This window comes from Symphalangus syndactylus, chromosome 10, assembly GCF_028878055.3.
Source record: "Symphalangus syndactylus isolate Jambi chromosome 10, NHGRI_mSymSyn1-v2.1_pri, whole genome shotgun sequence".
Lineage (NCBI taxonomy): Eukaryota > Metazoa > Chordata > Mammalia > Primates > Hylobatidae > Symphalangus > Symphalangus syndactylus.
In genome coordinates, this window is record NC_072432.2 from 135,563,058 (window position 1) to 135,579,722 (window position 16,665).

At 39.4% G+C, this 16,665-nt stretch overlaps 1 protein-coding gene across 7 annotated transcripts in view; it reads left to right on the plus strand.

Moving 5' to 3' along the window:
* Nucleotides 1-16,665, plus strand: part of HOOK3 (hook microtubule tethering protein 3) — a 129,926-nt gene that overhangs the window by 46,866 nt on the left and 66,395 nt on the right. For all 7 annotated transcript variants that reach the window (XM_055296107.2, XM_055296108.2, XM_055296113.2 and 4 more), the window contains 3 exons: nt 2,689-2,756; nt 9,681-9,743; nt 11,808-11,891. In XM_055296107.2, the coding sequence (XP_055152082.1) occupies nt 2,689-2,756; nt 9,681-9,743; nt 11,808-11,891 (215 nt within the window). The remainder of the gene's footprint in view (nt 1-2,688; nt 2,757-9,680; nt 9,744-11,807; nt 11,892-16,665) is intronic.

Below are 16,665 nucleotides of genomic sequence, written 5' to 3' on the forward strand. Positions count from 1 at the left end.
TATGGTATATAACGTAAAACTCACTAAAGCAGTTCTGCTGTTTACTACCTGACTCGCTTGGGATGAGATACTTAGCCTGTGTCCTTGTCTGCAAAATAAGAATGTAAAAGCTGGTTGTCATGAGGAGTGAATGAAATTGTGTGTGTGTGTGCGTGTGTCTGTGTGTGTGTGTGTGCTTTGTACTCCATAAAGCAGTGTACAGATTAAAAGGGGCTTATGTTTAAATGTGTTTCCTAATTAGAAGAAGTGAAGAGCATCTGCTAGGGATGTTGACTCAGTGCACATTTATCTTGGCTATCTTCTTAAATTGGGGGCAAATCAAATGGTGGTAAATTTGAAAAAACAAAGATTAGTAGTAGAAGACACACTAATAATAATTATTTATTATTTCCCTTCTCTCTGGTACCAAAAAATGCTTTTTACAGACTAGGAAGCTGGGACTTGTAAGTGTTATGTGACTTGCCCAATACTTCCTACCTGTGAGAGGCTAGACAAGGACAAAAACTCATGTTTCTTCCACATTTAATTTAAACTTAATACTCCCTGTAATAAACTATGCTGTGAAATTTAGACAGTGAAGGCTTCAGGATAAGTGACCTCACATAGCAAACCTCATTCTCCAGCATTGCCTCATAGACACACACCCAGTAATAGCATATCATTTGTATTTTGGACTTTTAAAGATACATAAATTTTTTTGTTTAAAAAACTGTACAGTAATTTAGTTCTCATCATCATTTTATCATTTAGCATTTTACGGTGTTCGCGGGGAAGGGCCTTGACGTGGCAACACCGCTTCTTAACTAACGCTTCCCCTCTCACACCTACTAACCCCTCACTCCTCGAGTCCACTGTTATTTCCTTCACTTTCAATAGGCTGTCATTAAATTCTCCTTTCCCATTATCAGTGCCACTGCTTCTTCTCTTCCATGTTCACAGTCTTACTTTTAGAGCTGTTTAGTCATCCTACCTATGCTGGTTTCTCCATAGCCTTTAAATTCTGTGTTTGATACTTTTGAACAGAACATCTAAAAGCTCCCTTTCTGTATTCCAACACTAGTAGGGTGATTCTCATTAAGAAAACAAAACCAAAAATTGAGCTCAGACTAAAGGAATTCTTTTTTGACTAAATAGTGATTAAGTTATGATATTCCTATTGGCCTAAGAACAATGCCTATGATTTAGTTGTGTTATGTATATTTGTACTTATAAACAAACGATTGGGTACAAGTAGCCTTAGGACAATACTTCCTTAAAAACATGTTTCTGATAAACTAAAGCTTTAGCATTAACCAGAAGTCATAATTTAATAGTATTGTAAAAATACCTCATTTATTTTAAATCCTCTGTTGGGTAGACAATTATAGTTGTCATTTCAAATACGTGAATCTCTTGTCAAAAGAGTACTTTGACAGTTTCATGGTAAGACCCCTTCATATACTGCCTCAAGGAGTGAGATTTTTATTGTACATGTTGTTTGGATGTATGGGGTTGGAGAGGTAGGTTGAGCCTAAAATTTCCTAATTACTTTACTCTTTTACGCGTTTCTTATTGCAAAGGCAAGAAATTATTTTCAAGTTTGTCATTACTAATAAGAAAGAGATCTTTCTATTTTTTGGCATTGGTGAGGATGAGATTGATGGAGTTTGCTGCTTTAGCTTATTGGAGGTGTGAATCATTTTATTTTTTGTGTTTGACCGGTCAAGTGCCTTAGTGAGAAGGGGGAAGTAGTAGAACAAGGAGTTCCATCTGTAACTGTGAACAGTCAGTTGTGATAACTCACTACCCTTAGACCAGTCAATAATTATTTTAAAGCCTGGGATTATACAATATTTGTTTAACTATGGTATCAATTTGTATCTTACATTCGTCTCAATTCTTTGTCCTAAGCAGCTCTCAGTTTCATTTTCTTTGTTTACTGTAGAAGAAAATATTAAGGCAAGCTGGGCGTGGTGGCTCACGCCTGTAATCCCAGCACTTTGGGAGGCCGAGGCAGGCGGATCACGAGGTCAAGAAATCGAGACCATCCTGGCCAACATGGTGAAACCTGGTCTCTACTAAAATACAAAAATTAGTTGGGCATGGTGGCGCACGCCTGTAGTCCCAGCTACTCGGGAGGCTGAGGCAGGAGAATCGCGTGAACCCGGGGAGGCAGAGGTTGCAGTGAGGCGAGATGGCGCCACTGCACTCCAGCCTGGAGACAGAGTGAGACTCTATCTTAAAAAAAAAAAAAGGAAATATTAAGGCAGAATAATGCAGCACGTTTATGTCACATAAAAATAAAGCACAGAGTTCAAAGTTTTCTTTTAACTGTGTAGCAAAGAGTAATGTGAAAGATAATTTTTAGATTTTAGAAAAAAGTAATACAGAGATTTTTCCATCCTGATTTCAGGCTTTACCATTTCATCGTTTTACATTGGCACATACTCATGCCAATATTCCATTCTCGTGACCTGTAGCTGTAGCCTCAACTTTAGAAGGAATGTTGAAAAGGAAAGAAAAGATCTTAAGGAAAGATAAATAGTGTGATTTTCGGACTTTACCAATACATTTAATGGTATATGTGGGATTCCTAGGAGGAATCAAAACACAGGGAAACGACTTATAAGAATTTATGAAGTATGAGCCTTGATTCCCTTGACCATCTTTAACTTGAACAGTGACATTCCAGATTGTTCTTGTTTTCAGAGTACATCCAAGCCATTATGATGATGGAGGAATCTGTTCAACATGTTGTCATGACAGCCATTCAAGAGGTATGTTGGAGCTTCATGCTTATAGTTTATGAAAAATTAAAGGAGTAAACATGAATATGAATAATACAAGTAGAAAATTTTAAAAGAGATTCTCCTCATTTTTAAAGAGTTTTTACTTTGCATTTATGATATAACTTTTCTTGTTTTTATTCTAAAAAATCATACTCATTTAAATTTTCCAATTTTATTTAAATCTTAAACATTTATTTTGCAGGTATAGATATAACTATTCCTAAATTTTTTTTTTTTTTTGAGACGGAGTCTCGCTCTGTCACCCAGGCTAGAGTGCAGTGGTGCGATCTGGGCTCACTGCCACTTCCGCCTCCTGGGTTCAAGTGATTCTCCTGCTTCAGCCTCCCGAGTAGCTGGGACTACAGGTATGTGCCACCACACCCAGCTAATTTTTTGTATTTTTAGTAAAGATGGGGTTTCGCTTTGTTAGAATGGTCTCGATCTCCTGACCTCATGATCTGCCCGCCTTGGCCTCCCAAAGTGCTGGGATTACAGGCGTGAGCCACCACGCCCGGCCAACTATTCTTAATTTTTTAAAGTGCCCTTAATGAAATAGTAATAGCAGACTAATTCCTAAAGCTAATAATAAATAATATCTATTATTTATTTATTTATTTGTTGGACCGAGTCTCACTCTGTCATCCAGGCTGGAGTGCAATGGTGTGATCTTGGCTCACTGCAACTTCCGCCACCCAGGTTCAAGCAGTTCTCCTGTCTCAGCCTCCTCAGTAGCTGGGACTATAGGCACATGCCACCACGCCTGGCTAGTTTTTGTATTTTTAATAGAGACGGGGTTTCACCGTATTGGTCAGGCTGGTCTCGAACTCCTGAACCTCAGGTGATCTGCCCTCCCCAGCCTCCCAAAGTGCTAGGATTATAGGCGTGAGCCACAGCGCCTGGCCAAATAATATCTATCTTAAACCAGCAGTCTTCCTCACACTTAACTGGTGGTTTCCTGTTTGGCAGAAAATAGATCTTCACCTCCAGCCATTCCCAAAGCAATTTCTAGATGAATATTTATGTTTTAAATGTAAAACATAAAACTGTAAAAGTAAAAATAAAACAGAGACTAATAGCCGGTCAAGTTCAGGATGTGAGAATGTTTTTAATCATAAAAGCAGTGGAAGAAACCCTTAAGAGAAATAGGGAAGTATATGCAGGACATGAATATGCACCTAACATAGAAAAATACAGAAGACAGGCCGAGTGTGGTGGCCTCACACCTGTAATCCCAGCAGTTTGGGAGGCCAAGACGGGCGTATCACAAGGTCAAGAGATTGAGACCATTCCTGGCCAACATGGTGAAACTTCGTCTGTACTAAAAATACAAAAATTATCCAGGCGTGGTGGCACATGCCTGTAGTCCCAACTTCTCGGGAGGCTGAGGCAGGAAAATCACTTGAACCTAGGAGGCAGAGGTTGGAGTGAGCTGAGATCGCACCACTGTACTCCAGCGTGGCGACAGCGAGACTCCGTCTCAAAAAAAGAAAAATACAAAAGAAAAACATGAAAAATATTCAATTAAATGCAAATTAAGATGAAATTGTGCTTAAAAAATCTTGCAATGACTTCTGACACCAACTACCCAAAGTTGGGCCAAACTTCACAGATTTAAAGGTATCACTCTCCACAGACTGCCCACAGTTCAGACACCAGCTCCAGGCTCAGGGGTCTCCAGGCCACCCTGTCATCTGACCAACTGCCTACAAATTCAAGGATTCCCACTATCCCCACACATTCTGTAATTTACTAGAACAACTCACAGAAGTCAGGAATGATAACAGCTTTATTTCAGCAAATGGATACAAATCAAATTAAATGCATTTCTGGATTGTTAAGTTTCTGTTAAACCAAAAAATGCATAGGGTGAGGTCAGGGAAGGTCCCAAATGTAGTTTGTTTTGTCCCCGCCCCATGGTAGCAATACGTAGAGTATTGCCAACCAGAGAAGCTTACCTGAGCCTTTATATCCAGATTCTTTACTGGGGTTTCATTACATGGGTATGTTTGATTGAATCAGTGACCATGATGTCCAAATCAATTTTCAGCCTCCTTTGTTTCCCAGAGGTCAGGCCGATAACAAAGCCCCAACCTTCTAATCACATGATGGTCTTTCTGGAGTGGCCAGCTCCCATCTGGAGTCATCTCCTTAGCTTAAACTATCTAAGGGCCCACTGCGAATAGCAAAGACAACTCCTATCTCGAGGGAAATTCTTTATTACCCAGCAAAGCTTCTAAAGAGTGCATTGGTTTAGCAGTCAGCACTGATGGCAGGAATGCACACTGGTATATCTTTTAAAAATGTTATCCCCTTTTATATCATATAAGATTAGATTGGTCGTGTTAAAATACCAAAGCTACAGTTACCCAAGCAGGATATGAGTTTAATTTGCTCTCAAGGGTCCTAGGTTGGTGTGGAGGCTCTATAGTTGTCAGGAACCCAGCTTTCTTCCATCTTGCTGCTGTGCCGTTCTTAATACATGATTCCCAGCTAGTGGTTCAGTGCCGGCTTTCACGTTTATATTTCTAGCCAGCAGAAAGGATTGAGGAAAGAGTTATCCACCTCCTGCAAGTAAATTTGCAGGAATTCTCACTCCTGTTAGCCAGATATCCACCTAGCCACATGGGGGAGTCTGGGAAAGGGGGGTCCTTATTCTAGATAGTCATGGACCCAACCAAAATTCCAGGCTTCTGTTACTAAGCAAGAGCAGGGAAAAGAATAAGAGGACCGCCAACCATTCTGCCTTAGTGTAGTGGATCCTGTAATTCCACTTTTAGGAATTTATCCTTAAAAAAAAACGTAAATTATGGCCAGGCGCGGTGGCTCACGCCTGTAATCCCAGCACATTGGGAGGTTGAGGTGGGTGGATCACGAGGTCAGGAGTTCAAGACCAGCCCAACCAACACAGTGAAACCCTGTCTCTACTCAAAATACAAATATTAGCCGGGCGTGGTGGCACGTACCTGTAATCCCAGCTACTTGGGTGGCTGAGGCAGGAGAATCGCTTGAACCTGGGAGGCGGAGGTTATAGTGAGCCGAGATTGTGCCACTGCACTCCAGCCTGGGTGATAGTGCGAGACTCCACCTCAGAAAAAAAAAAAAAAGTAAAATACAAAGATACATAATAGTAGTCATAACAAGCATTTATCTAGCATCTCCTATATACTAGATTGGGCTGTGACTAAGCAATTTCCATTTGTTAACAAATTCCATTTAAATTTCTGTACACTTGCAATTAATGCCTCTGAATTTATACTTAAAGTGGTTAAAATGGCAATTTTTGTTATGTATATTTATCACAGTATAAAGGAAAATTCAGTACAATCCTGTGAGGTGTATATTATTGTCTTCATTTTATAAAAAGAAACAGAGAGTTTGAGTAACTTGCTTAGGTTCACATGGGAAGTAGTGACCGAGATAGCACTCAGGTCTAAGAGTGCAGAGCCCATACCTACAACCATTGTGCTGTATCCCTCAATATAGTGTGCTTCAGTATTATTTCCTAGTACTGAAGCATTAGAAATAACTACCCAGCGGTAGGGCAATGGATAAATAAATTATGGTGTACCAGTATACTGGCATATTACCTAGGCATTGAAGCATATCTTTGAAAAATATTTAATGACATAAGGGAAAGCTCATATCAGGTTTAAAAAGGTAGATAGAAAGCACGTGAACAATATGATCCCATTTCTGTTAAAAATAAAAATTAAGATGAGGGAAAACAAATAAACTTACTTAATGTTAACTCTCCAAATAGCTGAATTTTCTTTACCCTTTTCTATATTTTTAAATTTTTCTATAATAACAGGTGGTATATCTATAACCAGGAATGTTTTTTAAATTAAATCTGTGACCAAGTGACTTTCTATGAGCCTATCGCAAGGAATTATTTAAAAACTCAGACCAAGACTGGACACAACAATGTTTATCAGACTATTTTATATTAACAGAAGTGTGAAAACAAGGTATATCCATTAGTAAGCTAGTGTTTAAATTGTGGTACGTCCATATGATGGAATATTACTTAGTTGATAAAAATGTGTAAAAGGGCATCTTAGGACAGAAGGAAAAAATTTTAAATGTCAGATGACCAGAATAAGATATAAAGTTGTATGTAAAAGAGAATCCAAATTAGATTTTTAATATGTCTATTCTTTGCATATTCATTTAGCAAATACTTATTGAGTACCCAGTATGTACCAAGCACTGTAGTCAGCACTAGGGATACAACCTTGAAAAAGATAGACATGGTCTCTTGCCTCACAAAGCATAAGTCTCATAGGAGATGCTGGAAGAGATGGAGTTGAAAGCACAGTTGGGGATTAGCCTTGGGTGAGAAGAAGAGCCCTTGTATTGTAACAGAAATGAAGAAAGGAAGGGGTGGGCATGCCTGTCACTAAGTTTGTAAATTAGGGTATGGGAAATTCTTATCTGAAGGCAAGATAGTCTGATGATGAGTGTGGGTGAGTTGGTGAGGTTTGAGAAGCAGAAACAGTGTGGAATAATCTCTGATGAAAATGAGGCTGCTGGCTGGGGAAAACAGCTATGCTTTTTGAGTAGCACTGAAGGCCCAGTTGAGATTGGAAACTTTATTAATAGTGACACCAGTTTTGTGGTTTTTAAATTTTTTTTACCCTCTCAATACAGTTGACTCTTAAACAACACAGGTCTACTTTTATGCAGGTTTGGATTGCACAGGTCTACTTTTGTGCGGTTTTTTTTTTTTTTTTTACAACCAAACACAGATGGAATATACAGTCTTTGCAGGATGTGAAACTCACATGTGCAGAGACCAACTTTTCACATAGGGAGGTTCTGCGGGGCCACCTGTGGGACTTGAGTGTGTGTGCATGTTGATATATCCCTGAGTCCTAGAACTAGTTCCCCATCTATACTGTGGGATGACTTTAGCAGTCAGGGTATAGGTAGCATATAGGCAGTTGTAGCTGGATTAATCTTGGATTGAGATTTTGCCAGTAAGAAAAAATGAGGTAAGAGGAGAGTATAGAATATTGACAAAAGTCATAGAAAGACATGAAATCTAGAGAAAAAAATTGATTAAGCAAATGAACCTAGGAATTGAAATTAGGGAGGGGACAATGGTAGACAACGTTAGCAGAAGAAACAGGAGTAAACTTTAGGCAGGCAAAATCAACTGCGTTCACTATCAAGTCTGAGCTAAGTGAGGAAGAAAGTGAAACGGTGGGCTAAGACTGAAAGACAAGGAGAAAGTACAGAGGGATGGGGCCCAGAAGTCTTCCTGATGTTGAGGAACAGATAAAATTTAATGAGAGGCCTACGATGAGAGATGGTTGTGCTCAGAGTAGGATACCTAGATTTTTATTGAGAGTTGTTGCTAGAATCACAAGATCTCAACAGTACATCCCTATGCCTGTTTTTCTTTTAAGAGATGTGGTCTTGTGACATCGCCCAGGCTAGAGTGCAGTGGCTATTCACAGGTGTGATCACAATATTCTCCAACTCCTGGGCTCAAGCATTCCATCCACCCCAGCCTCCCTAGTAGCTGGAAGTAAAGGACGCGTACCACCACACCTAGTTATACATCCCCACATTACTGATTGTCCCTCTCCCTTTTGTCTTTAAAACAGAATATAAGAAGGAAGCAATAGAAGACTGGGGCCATTTGAGTCTCTCTCTGACAGTTGTCATAACCAGAATTCTGTTCCCTTCTCCCCAGAGATCCAGAAGATCTCCGGATCTTCTCTCTTTGCAACATAAGGGTTAGGGCATCAGTGTGTGTATGTGTGTGTTATCATTAAACATTAGCCAGTAATTTTCGCTAATACTGATGTTGTCCACATTTATTCTTTTTTTTTTTTTTTTTTTTTTTTTTGAGACGGAGTCTCGCTCTGTCACCCAGGCTGGAGTGCAGTGGCGCAATCTCCGCTCACTGCAAGCTCCGCCTCCCGGGTTCACGCCATTCTACTGCCTCAGCCTCTCCGAGTAGCTGGGACTACAGGCGCCCGCCACCACGCCCGGCTAATTTTTTGTATTTTTAGTAGAGACGGGGTTTCACCGTGGTCTCGATCTCCTGACCTCGTGATCCGCCCGCCTCGGCCTCCCAAAGTGCTGGGATTACAAGCGTGAGCCACCGCGCCCGGCCACATTTATTCTTTAGAAATAAATAGTATTGCTATTTTTAGTGAGAAGCCACTATTGTTAAGTATGTAGCCACATTTTAATTTTAATGATTTGTCATTTTTGTGATAAGAATAAGTAATACTAGATTCTTATTACTAGGCTTGCGGTGAAAATGAGCATCAGAATTTAGACCTCTAATTCAATTTATTATTTTATTTACTTTTTTTTCTCTTGCCCTGTGTTATGGTGCTGACAGCCCTCTAATTTTATTTATGTATTTATTTGTTTATTTTATTTATTTATTTTTGTTTTTTGAGAGGAGTCTCGCCCTGTTGCTCAGGCTGGAGTGCAGTGGCGCCATCTCGGCTCACTGCAACCTCCGCCTCCCAGGTTCAAGCAATTCTACTGCCTCAGCCTCCTGAGTAGCTGGATTACAGGCAGGCACCAGCCACCACACCCAGCTAATTTTTGTATTTTTAGTAGAGACGGGTTTTACCATGTTGGTCAGGCTGGTCTTGAACTCCTAACCTCATGATCCGCCCACCTCGGCCTCCCAAAGTGCAGGGATTACAGGCGTGAGCCACCATGCCTGCCCAGCCCTCTAATTTTAAATGAAGGCATTATTCTGGAGTGGGGACAAAAGAAGTTCCAGACTCAGAAGCTTTAATGTAAAGTGTTTTACATGTGTGTTTTCATTTTAATTTTTATATTTCTATAGTGGCTGGGTCTTCATTTTCTTATGTTAAGTATTTTGTGTAGAACGTCTTTTTTGCCTCATAGTTATAATCATTTAAATCTTGATTTCAGCTGATGAGTAAGGAATCTCCTGTCTCTGCTGGAAATGATGCCTATGTTGACCTTGATCGTCAGGTATATAATTATACATTGTTTTTATTCATGAAAAGGTTGAAAAGGATAAGCTTCAGATGTTAATGAGAAGAATGGGTTAAAATTGCTTTTGGATTATATTGGTTTAATTCTTTATATTTTACCTAAAATTTTAAGAACATAAGCTTTTTTACTAATGGAATTTACACATTTATAATTAAGTTTATAATTTGTAATAAAATGCGTTTGCAATTAAAATGCTGTTGCATAACCTACTTTGAAATAGGTTAATTTTTTTAGTTTATTGTGACTCCTGTTTTCTAGTCATGAATTTTTATTTTTCTGTTAGTGATATCAGTGTGCCACATTTAACACAATAGATGTTACAGCTTATGATTATATGAATCATAAGAATAAGTTCATGTCATTTTCTCGTAAAATGAAATATAAAATGACATGTCAAATTCCTGGAAAATGATATGAATTTATTTTTATGGTTTGTATATAATGCAAAAGATACTTATTATTTCCTTTTGTCAGTTGAAGATATCTTCTCGATCCCACCCCTCATTTCTGTGAAGTAGTGAATAATTAAATTCTCTAAAGAACTACTGTATTTTTAAAGGAATCCTGCAATGTATTTTTGTGATTTTAACAGAAAAGTTACTTTGTACTTTTAAATATTGCTTCCTTTTTTTTTTTTTTTTTTTTTTTTGTTTGTTTGAGACGGAGTCTTGGTCTATCGCCCAGGCTGGAGTGCAGTGGTGCAATCTCGGCTTACTGCAAGCTTCACCTCCTGGGTTCTCACCATTCTGCTGCCTCAGCCTCCCAAGTAGCTGGGACTACAGGCGCCTGCCACCATGCCCAGCTAATTTTTTTTTGTATTTTTAGTAGAGACGGGGTTTCACCATGTTAGCCAGGATGGTCTCGATCTCCTGACCTTGTGATCCGCCAGCCTTGGCCTCCCAAAGTGCTGGGGTTACAGGTGTGAGCCACCGTGCCCGGCCTAAATATCGCTTCTTAATGAAACGTTAATTACACTGTCAGGTTCTGTGTTCAAGCTATTTTGTACATCTCATGCAATACATGAATAGAAATCTTTGTATTCTTTGTCTTCTTTCACTTCCTCCTCGTGGTTTCTAAATGTTTTGCAGGAAAATTTTGGACATGTTGCAATTTTAACCCAAGCTTTAATTTTTTTTTGATCTACCACACAGAGGTTTGGTCACATGAAATGAAGAGACAATAAAATTTTCTTTTAATCAAATTTTTTTCATACTTTGCTCATTTAGAGTTTATATAGTAATGAGATACAACTCAGGAATGTTTGGTTTATGTTGAGAGTAAACAAATTTTTTAATGGTGCTATACAAATTAACATAAGGTTTTTTCCTTCAGTAATATTTTTGTTTTCTTAATCTCAGGAGATGCAAAATTTTCGTCATATTCTAACTATTTTCACAACAGTTTTTGATAGGTTTTTTTTTTTTTTTTTAACTTCCGAGATACCTGTGCAGAATGTGCAGGTTTGTTACATAGGTATACATGTGCCATGGTGGTTTGCTGTACCTATCAACCCATCATCTAGGTTTTAAGGCCCGCACTCATTAGGTATTTGTCCTAATGGTATCCCTCCCCTTGCCTTACCATAAGGTTTTAATATGACTCTCCTTCCCCCACCCCCCAGCATGAGGTTTTAATATGACTAAAACACTTGTGTTGAAATGTTCTAGCTGCATATTTTAACAATTAAAATCCCTATTCCTCTAGCACATACATATTCTACGAAGGTAAAATTTCTCAGTTATTGAAGAATTATCCTTACCAAGAACCAGGTAGTCTAGATCAAAAAAGATGCATAAGAAAACTTGATATGGGGAATGAGCCAAATTCAAAGGATGGAAAAAACAAGACTTAGAGTAAAAGAAATTAATTTAAAGTTAAAAGTGCTGTCTTTGTACTCTTCCACAGGATTCTTGATTTCCTCTTGCACCCTTCGCTCTTTAGGAAAGAAAGGGGGGAAATGTTTTAATTCTGTGTTGAATATATGAATTATTAATTGTTACCACTTCATATTAAAATGTTTATCTCTTTGTTTCTAACCAGCTGAAGAAAACTACAGAGGAACTAAATGAAGCTTTGTCAGCAAAGGAAGAAATTGCTCAAAGATGCCATGAATTGGATATGCAGGTAAGAGATTTGTTCTGTGTACCACCTCTTTGAAACATACCACTGTAAGTACCACCAAAGGTGCTGTGGACTGCCATACAGTATATCTTAACTATAACGCAACTCTTTTTTAGGGAAAAAATGGCTGGGCGCAGTGGCTCACACCTGTAATCCCAGCACTTCGGGAGGCTGACAGGGGCGGGTCACTTGAGCTCAAGAATTTGAGACCAGCCTGGCCAACATGGTGAAACCCCATCTCTACTAAAATACAAAAAATTAGCCAGATGTGATGGTGGGCACCTGTAATCCCAGCTACTTGGGAGGCTGAGGCAGGAGAATTGCTTGAACCTGGGAGGCAGAGGTTACAGTGAGCTGAGATTGCGCCACTGCACTCCAGCCTGGGTGACAGAGCAAGACTACATCTGAAAAAAAAAAAAAAAAAAAAAAAAAATTCAAGAGCATAATTAAAGGTAAAGTTGAGAATACCTTTCACAAATAACAGACAAAAATAAGATTATTTGTCTGGAATTTACTTTGACTAAAGAGGGGGACATACATGGGAGACATAGTTGGCCATGTTTTGGTACTTGTTAAAACTGGGTTATGCATATGTAGAGTTCATAATACTTTGTAATAGAAGAGGCATTTTGCTTTGAAAGGCATATGAGTTGGTCATTGCATTGGATGCAGAAAGTAATCACATCACACTTGTTGGGTTATCTAGGAAATAATATTTACAAAGTTGTAATGTAAGTGCTGTTAATTGCATTTCAGGTTTTAGAATTTATATACAGATGCTAAGAGTTATACTAATAAGATTTCATTATTTTTATAAGCAGAATATAAGTATCTCTAGTAATATAAAATTAAATTTATATACTGGGATTGGCAAACTATGGCTTGCTTTCTGTTTTTACAAATACAATTTTATCATGGCTCCTTTATGTATTGTCTGTGGCTGCTTTCAGGCTTCAGTGACAGAGTGGAGTACTTGCCTAAAACATTTACAATATGGTCCTTTACATCAGAACAGTTTGCCAATCCCACGTATGGACAGATTGCAAAATGAATGATAGTGTTGCAGAGAGGTTATGAGAAGAGAAGAGGTAGCCCTACAGCATGTTTTGCTGTGGAGAAAACAGCAACACAGTCATAAGCATGTAATCTTTAAACCTTACTGGTTTTCAACATTTAGAATTGTCCTATAGAGAAACATCATTGTAAAAGTTAAGATGCCAGTGATAGAGTTTGAGAAGTAAAACAGGAGTGATGAAGGAAAGGGAGAGCCAGAAATGATGGCTTTCATCTTAACCAAGCAGGGCATCTAGAACCACTTCTACAGGGAGACAATCATTACATGGCTGGCTGCTCCTTGTCATTCAACCTCAGCTCAAAAATCACCTGATTTATTTGTCATAAAATGTCAGGCACTGAGATGCATCAGGCACTGAAGTAGGTCTCTTCAGGAAGGCCTTCCATGGTTGAGTAATCCCAAATAATCACCCAGTCTTTTTTGTTGTTCTTATTTTAACCCTCTGTGTACTAGGCTGTTTTTGTATTGTTATAAAGAAATACCCAAGGCTGGGTAATATGTGAAGAAAAAAGATGTTTAATTGGCTCACGGTTCTGCAGGCTTTCCAGAATGGCTCCAGCATCTGCTTCTGGTGAGAGCCTCAGGAAGCTTCCAATCATGGCAGAAGGCAAAGGGGAAGCAGCTGTGTCACATGGCAAGAGTAGGAGCAAGGGGTGGAAAGGTGCCATACACTTTTAAACAACCAGGTCTTGCAAGAATTCCCTCACTTATGAGGACACTACCAAGCCATTCATGAGTGATCCAGTGCTGTGATCCAAACACCTCCCACCAGGCCCCACCTCCAACATTTGGGACTACATTTCAACATGAGATTTGGAGGGGATAAATATCCAAGCCATATCACTCTGCATAGCACTTCATATTCTAGTTTTTACATGTATTTATTAATTTACTTTCTTGTGCAATGATTTGTTTTTACTTATAGTTTGTTTTGAATATATAACACATGAGTAAGAACTTCCCTTTTTTCATCACTGTATCCCTTGCACTTAAAAAACTGCAACCATACCTAGCACATGGTAGGTGAGTGAGGAATGAGTGGGTGGGTGACTGAGTGAAATGAATCAATAAGTAGTTTAAAGTTGCAGAGGTGATCAGTGAAGGAAGTGAGAACAGTGATTAACTATATTTATGGTAGGCAGGAATGGCACAAGTTGCTATAATCAAACATATCAGAGGAGAGAGTCACTAGATAATGTCTGAGGTTGATAAGTCAAGAAATAATTGTGTAACATTATTTAGATATGTAAAGTGACAACCAAAAGCAATAAAATTAGGCACCGTAAAAACTATTCTCTGGAGAGTGGGAAAACTCCATAGGAAACTGTAGCTTTTCGTTATAAGCCCCTTTGCTTTGTTATTTTCTTAAATAATCATGTTTATGTTTTGTTTTGTTTTTTGAGACAGGGTCTCACTCTGTCACCCAGGCTGGAGTGCAGTGCTGCAATCTTGGCTCACTGCAACCTCCGCCTCCTGGGCTAAAGCAATCCTCCCACCTCAGCCTCCTGAGTAGCAGGGACTGTAAGCACACGCCACCACGCCCAGCTAATTTTTTTATGTTTTGTAGAGTTGGGGTTTCGCCATATTGCCCAGGCTGGTCTTAAACACCTGAGCTCCAGTGATCTGCCCACCTCCGTCTCCCAAAGTGCTGGGATTACAGGTGTGAGCCACCTCATCTGGTTTATCGTTTTGTTTTTTGAGACAGGGTCATGCTGTGTCATTTAGGCTGAAGTGCAGTGGCATGATCACAGCTTGCTGCAGTCAACTTCCTGGGTTTGAGTGATCCTCTCACCTCAGCCTTCCAAATAGCTGGGGCCACAGGCGCCTACCACTAGGCTTGGCTAAAATTTTCTTTCTTTTTTTTTTTTTTTGGTAGAAATGGGGTCTTGTTATGTTACCCAGGCTGGTCTCAAACTCCTGGCCCCAAGCAGTCCTACCAACTTGGCCTCCCAAAGTGCTTGGATTAAAGGCGTGACCCACTGCACCTGGCCTGTGTTTTTTTTTTTTTGAAACAGAGTCTTGCTTTGTCATCCAGGATGGAGTGCAGTGGTGTGATCATGGCTCACTGCAGCCTCGACCTCTTGGACTTGAGCAATCCTCCTGCCTCAGCCTCCCAAGTAGTGGGGACCACAGGCATTCACCACCACACCCAGCTAATTTTTTATTTTTTGTGGAGACAGGGTCTCACTGTGTTGCCCAGGCTGTTCTCCAACTCCTAGCTCAAATAATCCTCCTCCCTCAGTTTCCCAAAGTGCTAATATTACAGGCATGAGCCACCATGCCAGCCATGTTTATGTTTTGAAAATTAGATTCTTTTTGTCTGTGTGAAAAGGAGTTCTGCCATATATATTGACTTTTTTTGGTCTGACTTCCTTTTTTTTGAGACAAAGTCTCCCTCTTGTGCCCCAGGCTGGAGTGCAATGGCACGATCTTAGCTCACTGCAACCTCTGCCTCCCAGGTTCAAGCGATTCTCTTGCCTCAGCCTCCTGAGTAGCTGGGATTACAGGCGTTTGCCACCACGCCTGGCTAATTTTTGTATTTTTAGTAGAGATGGGGTTTCACCATGTTGGCCAGGCTGGTCTTGAACTCCTGACCTCAGGTGATCCACCACCTCGGCCTCCCAAAGTGCTGGGATTACAGGCGTGAGCTACCGCGCCCGGCCTTTTGTCTGACTTCTTACATTATTTTGAGATTCATCTATGTTGTAGCTGTAAATTGTTAATTCCTTTTTATTGCTGAGTAGTATTCTTTTATACAGGTTGAGTATTCCATATCTGAAATTCGGGATATTTTTGGATTTGGGGATATTTGCATTATATACTTACTGGTTGAGCATCCTAAATCCAAAAATCCAAAAGCTGAAATGGCTCCAGTGAGCATTTCTTTTGAGTGTCATGTAGGTGCTCAGAAACATTCAGATTGTGAAGCATTTCTGAGTTTGGATTTTTGGATTTGGGGTGTTCAACCTATATGATATACTGCAAATCATTTATCCATTTGCTTGTTGGCATGCGTTTGGATTGTTTCCAGTTTTCTTCTATTACAAATGAAGCTGCTATAAACATTCTTCCTAAGTCTTCATGTGGGCACATGCTTTTATTTCTCTTGAGTAAATACCTAGTAGTAGGATGGCTAAATCAGTCATGTGGTAGTTGCATGTTTAATTCTTTAAGAAACAGCTATTTTCCAAAATGTTTGAAACATTTTATATTCTCACCACAAGTTTCTTTGCCAACATTTGATAAAGTCTTTTTAATTTTATTTATTCTAGTGGGAGTGTAGTTATATAATATTGTGATTTTAATTTGCATTTCCTTGAAAACTAATGATTATTTATTAGTGTGCTTATTTGCCATCTCTATATCTTGTCTGGTGAGGTGTTGCTTCAAATATGAAATAAGAATGAATTGTTACTCTTACATCTTGCTCTGCACGTGCAGTATTCCAAAATGATGTAAATGTTTTGAGTGGAGATTGATCGTACTTCTTTAAAAATAGGCTTTAATGGCCGGGCGCAGTGGCTCACACCTGTAATCCCAGCACTTTGGGAGGCCGAGGCAGGCGGATCATGAGGTCCAGAGATCAAGATCATTCTGGCTAACATGGTGAAACCACATCTCTACTAAAAACACAAAAAATTAGCCAGGCGTGGTGGCGGGCGCCTGTAGTCCCAGCTACTTGGGAGGCTGAGGCAAGAGAAT